The 12233-nt window shown below is 43.5% G+C and overlaps 1 protein-coding gene across 11 annotated transcripts in view; it reads left to right on the top strand.

Moving 5' to 3' along the window:
• CALD1 (caldesmon 1) overlaps window positions 1-12233 on the top strand; it is a 172461-nt gene that overhangs the window by 98658 nt on the left and 61570 nt on the right. For 2 of the 11 annotated variants that reach the window (XM_074366979.1, XM_074366977.1), the window contains exon 1: window positions 7999-8220. The exons of 5 other annotated variants lie outside the window; for them this stretch is intronic. In XM_074366979.1, coding sequence (XP_074223080.1) covers window positions 8168-8220 — 53 coding nt within the window. In that variant the 5' untranslated portion in view covers window positions 7999-8167. Of the gene's footprint in view, window positions 1-7997; window positions 8221-12233 lie in introns of those variants that run through there. 4 more of the 11 variants (XM_074366984.1, XM_074366983.1, XM_074366980.1 and 1 more) reach the window with 3 other exon arrangements.

The following is a 12233-nucleotide window of genomic DNA, read 5'->3' as shown; positions in this document are numbered from 1 at the left end:
CTGATGCAGCATTTCGACTCCATTGTTGTACCTCTTTAACCCAGAGCGCAAATAACAGGTATTTACTGAGCATCTGCCATAGGTCTAATACTATTTTAGGCTGTATCAGGTGCAAAAGAGGTGTTAGAAAGCATCCCTGCCTGCAAACAGGTGAGAAAAGTTGTGTACACATGAACAAGGAATCAGTAAGACTCTGTGTGTCCGTCCATCTATTTCTATCTACAGATAGATATAATCAGGTACTAATTTATGTCAAAATAGGACAATACCTTTAAAAATGTCACTTACATAATATAAATAATAATCATGACATCCAAAGTATCCAAAACACACAATGGGCTTTTTCTTTAGCAACAGGAACAAATACATACCTTAATCCAGGAGTAACCTCCCAAAAAATAAATCAATATTTTTTTAGATTTTATATGGTATCACTGGAAAAAATCTGGATTTGATTCCAGCTATAAAGGCCATGTATAAATTTAATATCCAGATGCATAAAATGGACACCAGAAAATAAATTTATGGTGTGGAAATATTTAGATACTTTAAACAAGAGTGATACACACTGGGAATTCTGCGGCTTATGAACTAACATACTTCCTTTGAAGATGTGACCTTTTTCACTGCACCAGAATTATATCCTAAGAGTCCCCATGACAGTTTCTTAATTTCTTTCACAGTTTAATTGTATCTGTGTACAAGAAATCTAAAAAGTATATCACCAAGGGCTGGATTCAGTTTCCTAAGGGCAGAAATCATATCTTTCATGTACACATTTCTTTCCTAGAATTGTGTAAGGTATATATTGTTATTTCCATTGAGACCAGAACCAGGGTTTTATAAACATGCACCAGCAACCATTCAGTCAAGAAACTGTTGTTAGAACCCTACTATTTCCAAGCACTGTCTTACTGCTTTAAAGATGTGTTTCAAGCTGGAGGGCAGAGGGGAGTTGGAGGCATGATCTTTTTAAGATAGAAACTTTTATCTCCAGGAAAAGAAAATAGTCCAACAGGCTAAAACACCCAGGTTTTAAAAAGAGCTTAGAAACTAGACCTAAATAATTGTTGCAAAAGAGCTTAAACAGAAAGGGAGCTTCACAGCCAGTTAGCTGGAAGGGCTGACTCATACATGGCAGCATAACTATTTCTCAAATGTACGCAAACAAGAGTGGGCTCAAACTTTTTCATCTCTCCTCCTAAGATGATAAATTGCAAAGAGATAAAGTCAAAACCAGGAAGACTTTATAGATATGGAGCCAGACACTGGTTCTTTAAGAATCACTAGAATTCAGAGAAGCAAAGGGAATTTAAAAAGCCACTCTAGGGAATAGCTTTGTTGGGCAAAGGTAGAATGCTTCAGGAAATATTAGGCAAATGGTGGCAAATGCCAATAATCTTTTCAATGAACAAAAGTCCCCTTTATGATCAATGGTAGCGCACATTGCACGAATAGAAGATGCATGTTAGATTGGCAGGAGAGTACAAGTGGAGGTCAGGATTTCCTAAGGAGACTAGCCAGGTGATGCTGGGGCTCAAAGTTTGGCCTTGGGAAGGAAAGAATGCCCTCTTTTTGACCGAGCAGTAGTAGCATGACCAGAGAACCTGCATTTCCCCATGAAAATACAGAAGCATCAAGACAGAGTGAAATGACGTCTCACTCCCACACTCCCATTCTGTTTCATTCTAGAACCAAATACACACTAGCATGGCACTGATGATTACCCCACTGGGGTGGGACCAGATGTGGGAGGAAGAGAGGAGGGGAAGAATCATTCAGAGAATTAGATCTCAAGGAAGTGGACACAGACAGATTCAGGAGAAGAGCTCACTCCAGGTAGAGGGGGGAGAAGGCTATCCAAGGAAAACACGTGGAGCACTAAGTTACTTTGAAAGTTTTCTTTCTTGAGCTGAATGGTGAGCACGCAGATGTCAGTTGTAGTTTCTTATTCCTTTCAGTTTGTCTAAAAGATTTTAGAATAAAATATAATTTTAAAAACCTTATAGCGGTCACCCATGTATCCTCAATCAGAATCTGCCTATGGGTGCCAACAGAATCACATTACTGATAATGTAATTCTTACTGCTTCCTGCTCATGCAGGACTACACCCCATCACCGGTGGAAAAAAAAAATTCCCTCTGTCTCAGGAGGTCTGTCTCATAAAACCTCAAGAATGGTACATTCAACCACTGTGTGCAACCTTCCGTGGCTCCTTGCTGCTGGGCCCCTGCCCAGGTGAGGTGCTGGCCGCCCTCTGCCACTTGAGACCCTGGGCCTCTGTGTCAGATATGCTGTCTCGTGCACTTGATACAACCTTTCTGGGTTCTGTCGTGGTCCTGCGATCCCTTCAGTCCTCCAGAATTCCAAAACCACACTGTGCTCGTATAGAAGGAGAGAGAGGGACCCTCTCCTCTGCTGTGATCCCCTTTGTCACCTGGCCACCAAAGCTTGGCCTAGACTCTGCAAACACTTTGTGGAAGCAACTTCCACTTCTCTGCAGCCCACCTGTCCTCAGGGCACAGACATGCAGCAACAGGGCTGGGGTCAATTCCAAGGCATGGGAGAGCAGACAGCCCTCCAAACCCCGCTTCAGATTGGCTCCCTAGGCCCCCTCACCACATAGTCACACTGCCCAGAAGTATCTCAGTTCCAGTGGTGGGCACAACTGAACTTGAGGCCAGGCCACTATTCACAACAGTTATCCTCCCATCCTGACTTAATTACAGAAAAAACAAATTAACTTGGTTAAGACAACTATTTGCTCTTTACGGAGCTGTGTGCCCTAATTCACAAATGCAGCACATATTACAGAAGGCCTGCTCTACTCCAGACACTGTGCTAGCTGGGGTGAAGGGAGGGTCACAAAGATGGGTAAGACACAGCCCCCCTCCTCAAGGAGCTCACAGCAATGGGAGACAAATATATAAACACACCCTGGGTGCAGTCTAGGACCTTGAATTCTATGTTGCTTCAAATAGATCATTAGAATTCCCAGGTATTGAAATGCAGGTAAATGCTCACTGAAAGATCTTTTTTTCCTTTCTTGAAATCATATTTTGTTTTTCAAGCAGGAGGGCAAGAAAAATAAAATACAGAGTATCCTGAAAGAGTTGAAAAATGAGCCTCTGGAAACAATATGAAGTTCTTTATATTAAGGGCAATTAATAACAACAAAAATAGCTCAGCAGATAAATGCTGGAGATAGACTGACTAAGGAACAAATCTGGAAAAGGGGGGAAAAAAACCACCCTGGATTTAGCACAAAAATGAATGAATGATCTCTAGAAGAGATGCTATTATCAACCTGAAAACAATGTTAGGATGTGTTAACAGGAACGTGGCAGGCAGCACTGGGACTTCAGCCAGACACATTCAGCCTTGGTCAAGCCTTTATTATGTCCAATTTTGGTTTCCCGTTTGAAGAGTTGTTATATTTCAGGCTGATAGTAAAAGAATGGAAAATAGGCATTGGCGTCGAGCCTAGAAGAGACGAGACTGAAGGATGACTTAATACCTGTGGCCCTAATAGGGATAAGTGGATTTCTGTTTCAGCCATGGGAAGTCTAGTTCAATCACGGAATAAATTGAGCGTAAGAGTGATTAAACACTGGGACCTTGATCATAGGATGTCATCCTAGAAGTATAGTGCTTCAGGTCTGCTGCTTTCAGAATACTGTTCACTCTCCATCTTGCATTAATATTTTTGTATGCATATCTTATCTCCTTTTGGGACTGCCCTTCTTATCTTTGGATACAGCACTTAACTCCATGAATTGCTTGTAGTAAATATTCAAATAGTGTTACGTCCAGGGAAAATGCTGGGATGAAACAATATGGCCCCCATTGTAAGGTTAGATAAGGGAGTGTAACAACCCAAGATGTGTTACAGGTCTGGAGTCAGACCAAAGAATAGTTCAGAGAATTGTGTCCGCAAAGGCTGTAAAGATTCTCACGAGGGACAGGTCATCGCACGGGAAGGCTGTAAAGATTCTCACGAGGGACAGGTCATCGCACGGGAAGATTAGGATGAGGGGAGAGTGATGACTTTCCGTTGGAGTCCATACATCCCTCCACCCCGAACCAGCCCACCACACATTCCTAAAGGAAGACACGTGGCAACTGTGAAGTCATTAACAAAGACATGATGGGCAAGGAGAGGCAAGGAAAAGATGTCACTGGACAGTAGGAAGCAGAGGAAAGAGGGAAGAGGACTTTGTAATTTCTGCAAAAGGAGATAGAAAAAGGGAGAATTATTTTGTAGGATTTCTTAGGGAAGATCCATTGAAAACAGTATCACAGGAAAATACGAAGTAATTTAGTTTAAGTGAACATGTTCAATGCCATTGTGGGGTGGGGAGGAGGGCTCAGTGCCCTCAGCTGTGGAGGAAGCACTATTAGGGGCCAAGGGAAAGAAGGAAAGAGGCTCAGCCTGCAAATATGTGGTTAACCCCTTCACTTCCGCTGCTCTCCACCCCGTGGTGGGCTGCTTTCCAGGCAGGATCTTTTGCCTCATTCTAAGAGCGTAGGTCTTTGAATTTCATTGTAGGAAAATTTTTCTTCAAGAACCTTTAGAAAAAATCCCCTTTAAATTACTTGAACAGTTGCCTCTCATGTGAATGGATTTCTTTTGGGTTTAAGTTGCATTTCTCTAGGAAGTGAATGGCTGTGTGTGTGTGTGTGTGTGTGTGTGTGTGTGTGTGTATCTTAAGTGCATTAGGGCAGTCAGCAGGGCACTTCCCAAATACCTCTCTTTTCCCTGGGGGATTGCTCCAAGGTAGAAGCTGTTCTTAAACAACCATTGCAGACTATAAAATCTGGAACAGATCATATGGCCCAGTCTGCTACCACCATGAAGTAAAGTTATTTTTTAATCATATTTTGTTAATAAAGGACCACCCTGTGGTGGGAGCTATTTCTTTCTATAGCACCGACCTCCCTCAAACCTTTCCAGCACAGAATCTCTTTGATGAAAAATTAAACAAAGTATCCAGAAATGGAGGGTGCTCTTAGTAATTTGAGAGTGGCCCAGACTTTCATTTCCCCTATAAAAGTCTCCTGAAATATCACATGTGTGACACCTACTCTCTTGCTGAAGGATGACTGGCCTGGATGTTCATGGTGCCAATGAATGGTCATTGCTTTAGTTCTCAGAGACACCAGTTCTGGAAGCTGGACTCTGAGCACGTGTGTCTGTGCTACACAGTGAAAGTACACATGCCTGCTGGTCTCTGCTGGAACAGACATTGTTTACAAATTACCTTTTGCTATGTTCTTCCTAATTCCTCTCACCTTGCCTCTGCAGCTCCAGGGCATCTGGACCTTAGGGGGCTACCTGGAAGCAGCTGCCTACCCTGGCCCTGCTCACATCTCATGATTCTCTAATCTCCCTGCCTCTCAAATGCATCCAAGCTCACTTTCATTGTCCTTTGTGCTCTTCCTGTTTCCCACTGGGATTCTACCCAGGCCCAAGACTCACTCCTCCCTTCACTATTGTCATGCCAGTATCCTTTTAGGTAGCAGGAGTTAGGACTTCTGTTAGCTTTACCAACTGAAGACAGACAGCTAGTTCCCAAACGCATTTCACTAATAACAAGGGGCCAACTAAAAGTGTGCATGATTCCCCTCTTTCTATCTTTACAACTAGGAAATAAGCTTGGTGGATATCTCTTATACAGCTGGCCATTAGCTGACTGTCAGTGTATGAATGTCAGCATGTTAGTGGAAGATTACTAAATTCTTGCTCTCCTCCGTGTTTGTGTGTGTGTGTGTGTGTGTGTGTGTGTGTATTGAGAAAGAGAGAGAGAGAGAGTCTGGGCTGGCCTGGAAGAACCACTGAATTTTTTCCAGGCTACTCCATTTTATGAGCTTATTCCGGATATGCCAAAACTATACTTGCCACCTCAGAACTGGAATAGGATTGGGAGATGGGGGAAATCAGGAGATGAAACATATTCCCAAGGTCAAATGAGTCCCAGAAGCAAACATATTGGTTTTCTCTCCTTGCTGTAATGAATAACCACAAACTTGATGGCTTAAAACAGCACAAACTTATTATCTATTGTTCTAGAGGTTCAAAGTCCAACACAGCTCTCACTAGGCTAAAATCAAGGTGTAGGCAGGACTGCATTCCTTTCTGGAAGCTCTAGGGGAGAAGCTGCCACAATCCTGGACCCCTGGCTTCATTCCTCTATCTTCAGCGCCAGCGAAGTCACCTCTCTGGCCATTATTCTATAGCCATATCTCCCTCTGACCTTAGCAATAGAAGTTTATCTGACTTTAAACACCCATGTGACTAAGATGGAGCACATCTGGGTAATCCAGGATAATCTCTCCACCTCAGTGCCTTTAGCTTAATGACATCTGGAAGATCCCTTTTGCCATGTAAGGTAACATATTCACTAGTTCTGGGCATTAGGACGTGGATGTCTTTGGAAGGGACATTATTCTACCTGCCACAGCAAATCACTGAATATTTTAAAGGGACAACAGTTCAATGAAAAAAATTTGGTAGAAAGAAGAGTAGCAAAATCCCTTAGGACATGTGGCTATCATTGCTTTGGAGCAGTAAACTCAAGCCAATTCAGTGAGTATTTTATTAAGGCTTCTTGTGTGATCTCTATTTTCACGAGTGTCTCATGCACTTTAAATAGTCAATGTATGTTGAGTGATAGTGTATATAATCAAAGGGATATTTAAAGATATATATTCATCGTGATATATGGAGATAATTAACTGAGGTTCATTAAACTATATTACTCTATAAACTATGACTTTGATGACAGCATAGTACTTAAGCAGGAAAACAACCAAAATTTTCTAGTTAGTTAAAGTGAAGAGATGATTTGATGTAACTAAATTAAACTTCTTTAAGTTGAGCAGACGAGTACTTGCTGTGGTTCCTCTCCATGACACTGGGTGAACTTTTGAAATGCTCTGTGCATCTGTGTCCGTGTTTGTGACATGAAGCCATAGATCTCAAAGATGTTTTTCATCCTATGGAGGATGTGAATCAATGTGTAAAGTTGATTGCTTCTCCTGCCGTTTACCAAAAGAATCATCTTAATCTTACACTGTGGAGATCTGAGTTCTACTTATTTAACGGAAAGCCAGTCCCATAAATATCGTGGTGCCCCAGTAGCAGTCTGTTCATTGCTTCATAAGAGATGAAGAAACAACGTGTTCATGTCTCAAGCCTAGACAGAGTGTCATCTCCGGACAGAATTAACACCACCCCTCCTGGAGGCTGGAATCTGGTTGCTTTCCAAGCTGTTGCTGACCAGGCTCCCTTGCCTGGCTAGGCTGATGAGATCAGCACACGAGAGTGCCACAGGGGAGGCCAGGCCCCCTGTTGCAACATGCTCCTTAGGCTGTTGCCCTTGTTTCACCAAACACTCTGTAACACAGCACATTGCTGGTCCAGCCAGCTCTCTTCCCTTTGCCTTTGTGTGCATTTTTATATCATGCATCTTCCCCTGGATAAAAGGAATAAGGGGAGTTTCTCAGATTTGATTTCTCAGTGGGAACTGTTTGCTTTGGAAGCCACCTACACCAATGCTAATTGAGAACAGAGCCCAGAACCAGGGCCTGAGAACTGCACCCGGATGAACTTCTCGGTGGGCTGATTTCCGCTGATCTCTTAAGAGTTGGATTGTGTATAGGAGTGATACCGTGATCAACTATTTTCCAAAAGGCTGAGCACATGGATCAGTGTCTTTTCCTCTAACTAGCTCTCTACCGTGTAAGAATTATTTTTAATTGATCATATAAAGTCTTCATCTTCATGAAAGCTACTGGGGATCCTGGCCCCTACTGCCTGGTAATAACATTCTGGAAATCTCAAAGCAATCTGTGCCCTTTACAATCTAAACCTAAACAGGATGGGCCTCTATTAGAGAGATTACAGTAAAAAATAACAATCAGCTCTCTGATGATCCTATGCGGAGGGGAAGGGTGGGGAGGAGTAGATTTGGCAGAGGACAAGCCCAGACTTTCGTCACAGGGACAGACCAAAGTGTTAACACAAAGGGAGAACCCGGGAGCATCCCGCACACTGCATTTCAGCCACAGATAACATGGCTCCTCCGCGGGCCGAGTCCGCACCCTGACCGCCCCGAGGGTCTCAGCACCTCTGCGCCCCGCCCGCCGCCCCTTCCAGCTGCAGACATGCTCGGGGGATCCGGAACGCAGGGAAGACGCAGCCTCGCCGCGCTCTCCCAGTGAGTGTTCGCTTCACCTCCGGTTTTTCTTCTTGTAAATTTTAAAATTTAAAAAAAAAAATTTTTTTTTAATTGTGGGAGTGGGAGGAGAGAGGAGAAATCAGGAAGCAAAGGAGAGTAGTGAGTGTGTAAGTTTCAGACCTGTATGAAACTTTTTGGTCTCAACTTGGTGCTGGTTCTAATTGGTTTTCCTCGTTTCCATTTTTATGGTGGATTGTAGACCATTTGTGGGAGGGTTTATACCTAGGCACAGGGCTTTATTATTCTAAATACTGATCCAGCATCATGTTTCTAAAGATCTGCTGTTAATTTAGACATGAGCCCTCTGCTCGGAGTGATCCCTCTGCAGGGCTCAGAAACTTTGGCTAAAGCACACATTGCCCAATCCCTACGGTCAACAACCCAAAGCCCTTAATACACTGACCATCTGACTGTGACAGAGCAAGACCGAGTGCACATGCTATTGATCAGAGAACTGTTCAGATACTAGGCTTCGAAGTTGAGGCTCCTGGCATCCTGGAATGTTAAAGCTGGAGGGGCCCCCAGGGTTGTTTGCTGCAGTGCCCTCCTGCCATAGACAGGGAAACGGAACCCAGAGGGGCAACTCAACTTACCCAAAGCCAAACCACAGTCGGGAGCAGGGAAGCCAGGGTCTCTGGACTCGCAGGCAAGGGCCCTTTTCATGCTGGCGTTTATGAGGTTTGGAAAACAACACTGGATGTTGGGAAAAGGTACTGCACAAGGGTAAGAACACCAGATGGCCTTTCAGTAAATCTGTCCCATTTTTGAGAGTTTTGGCATCAATTCAACATGACAGTTGTTCCAGTTGTTCCAGCGTTTGTGCAACAGTCCATCAAATAAACAGGAACTCAACGGGGTCCTAAAAACGAGAACCACGTCCGCTGTTTTTTAGTTGGATAACCAGTTTCTGTGATCGTTTGTGTGTGAGAGCATAAAGGGATATTAGAGGTTGTCTATACAGCCCAGTGGTTATCAAACTGGTGGGAGTTTGTGTTTGTTTTTTTAGCGAATTTACCGTTACAAGGAATTCTGTTACATAAAGGGGATGTTCTCACTAAATAGGTGGTTTCAGATCTCGAGCTTCTCATCCCTCCTGCACTCCCCGGTCCCCCCACCCCACTCCCCATGCCTCTCTACCCCACCACACCCTACCCACTCTGCCAAAACTTCTTTGAAATCCTAGGTCTCCATGAAACTTCAAAACCCCGATCTTGTTTAATGCCTTCATTTCAGATGAGGAACCTGAGGCACATGGGGTGAAGGGTTTGCCCAGTGTTCACAGCTGGTCAACAACAGAGCCTGGAATGCAGGGCAAGGGGCCCAGCCTGCTGTGTGTGTGTGTGTGTGTATTCCTGGTTCTGAGTTTTTCCTACTCCATCATGCTCATGGTTCTGTCAGTTTACTTTCTCTGTGACTCTCACCCTTCTCCACTCATTCTGTCATTTCCTGAATTTCAACAGTTATTGCCTCCCACCTGGATGACTGCAGTTGCCTCCTATCGGGTCCTGGCTTCTGTCTCTCTCCCCTTTCTGATCCTGTCCCCTCCTCCCCTCCCATCCCCCACCTTTGAAGATACAGCCCACTCTCCTTGACATGGCATTCAAAGTTCTCCACAGTCTGCCTTTACTATCCCTTCCCATTCTGAGCTCCCCCTGCTGCGACCAGAGCAGATCTCTAGCTATTCCCCAAACACATCATATACAAGCCACCTCCGTTCCTTGGCTCACTCTGTTTCCTACGTGGGGAACACCCTGTGTGCCTCGGTCTCCTCATCTGAAGTGGAGGCATTAAGCAAGATCGGGGGTTTCTGAAGTGTTCCATGGAGACCTTGGGTTCCAAGGAAGTTTTGGCGGAGTGGGTAGGGTTCAGTGGGGTAGAGAAGAGATAGGGAGTGGGATGGGGGTGAGCGATGGGGGGTGATTGGGGAATGCAGTAGAGACAGAGGCTCTACCTCATTTGCCTCTGACTTCCTTCCTGTCCTTCAAGGTCCTGGTCAAATGCTACCTTCCCGCACAAGGCATCCTCGGCTCTTCTCTCTCCACACTGATGGCCTTTGTCCGTCCTTCTATCATTAGCCTCGAACTAAAGTTAGTGGTGAGCATACCTGTCCTCCCACAATAGATAGTAATTAACTCAAGGGCAGGAACTCATTTGAATCTTTGAACCTTCAGCTTCCAGCGTAGTACCAGTGCTCAAAAAATATTCTTTAACTTTCCCATTATTGGATAAACCAAACTCAGTTCATCTAAGTTCACACTTTTCATTGGAGCCCTTTGAACACACCTTCTGCTTTGCAAGACGTATTAAGTTAAATGCCAAAACAGATGCCCAACAAAATAAGTTCTAAATTCCTTTGCATTTGCATCAGATGATTTATTTCAGTTTCATCACCTACAGAGCAAGATTGGCAGTATTTTTTTTATGAGGCACATTAAAATTCCTGGATGCCGAGACCTTACCCAGATCCATGTCATTTTCAAGGGCAGGTAGGAATAGTTGTTCAGTTCTTTAGATTTCATGTTGCTATTTAATTTGTTCCTGGAAAGATCATTGAGAGATTCTGTCACCTGCAGTCTAATATTTTCACTGCTTACTTTCTCTTTTTCCCAAAGTTCTAGTGAAGTCTTCTTGAGTCAAAATTTCAAGTTTTTTGTAAATAGCCATGCTTTTGTCCATTAAGAGTTACATTTCTCATAAAGAATTATCTTAAGGATGAAAAAATTTTGTTGTTTTGTCACATTTTGTAATAAATGTGGAAGGCTATATAAATTTTTAAACCACGGAATCAAAGAAACGTAGGAAATTATTTAGTTCATCCCACTGTTTTCTGAGGAAACTAAGTTTAAGACATTCAGGGAAATAAATGATTGGCATAATTGTGTAAGATGCAGAAGAAATGCACATAAAATGTTCAGGTTGTAAAAAGTTTAGGAATATCTGGTTTATTCATTCTTATTGGGGGAACATAGCATTACAATTTCCAGCATGCTAAATTAAAAAAAAAATTAATGAAAATTATGTCTTTCCTTTCTTCAAAACAGATATTATAGTACATTTGAAACACTTCCCAATTGCTGAGAATTGTCATTATGAATATAGATTTTTAAATCATGCTGTGAAACAGTGGTATTTCAGTGGATACAACTCCCATCCAAAAACGGTCCAATTATTGTATGTTGTCCTCCATCTTATTTATGTATTTTCTCTCTCCTAATTGCTCTTAACACATGCAACTCTAGCTTTTCCACTCTCTAATCTGCTGTAGCCAAGGCTATCAGGAATCCCCATTTGTTAGAATTATGTTCAAGGGAAAAGTCAACCGTCTGGGTAGAGGAGCACTGAGGAGCCCTCTCTGTTACAAAGTAAAGGGCATGTGCATTTTTTGTGCCTGTTGGTTTGTATACCACACTGGCCATTTTGGCTCACTCTTGGGTTCAAAGATTGGCTTTAAATGATGGACTTTACTGGACCTCTTATCTGGTAAAAGGTGAAATTATAAGGATGAAATTACTACTTGCTGTTAATGGATAAAAAATAAAGAATGGCAGAGAAACAGGTAATTGTGGTTTGCGTGGATGGGGCACTCTATGCTGGCGATATTGCTGGATTGCTCCTACAATGGTGACTATACCAAATCTTTCGGGAGGTGGTCCCAACTTTCTGCAGGTGTCTCCCTGGCCACTTGGCCACAAGCACACTGTGCAGTGCCTGGTGGCCACAGGCCTTTCTTTCCCTCCTGGCTGATGCTATTTGCATCGCTTACTCCTCTTTCCCTCTCCTTACCTCTGACTTATTCCAATCCTTGACATGCGCCCTCACTTCATGCTGCTTCTCCCGTCCCTCCCAGTCCACTAAAAATGGCTTTGCAGAAGCAGGTCTGGCTGTGGCAAGAGAATAGGGGCTGGGGAGGTGCTCCTCTGCCATCTGGAGGCTAATTTGCCCCTGACATTTCTAAGGGGACCAGCCAGGATGTCTTTTTCCCCGTAGAAATG

This window comes from Camelus bactrianus, chromosome 7 (genome assembly GCF_048773025.1).
Source record: "Camelus bactrianus isolate YW-2024 breed Bactrian camel chromosome 7, ASM4877302v1, whole genome shotgun sequence".
NCBI classification, from domain to species: domain Eukaryota; kingdom Metazoa; phylum Chordata; class Mammalia; order Artiodactyla; family Camelidae; genus Camelus; species Camelus bactrianus.
This window is presented reverse-complemented; position numbering and strand designations above follow the sequence as displayed.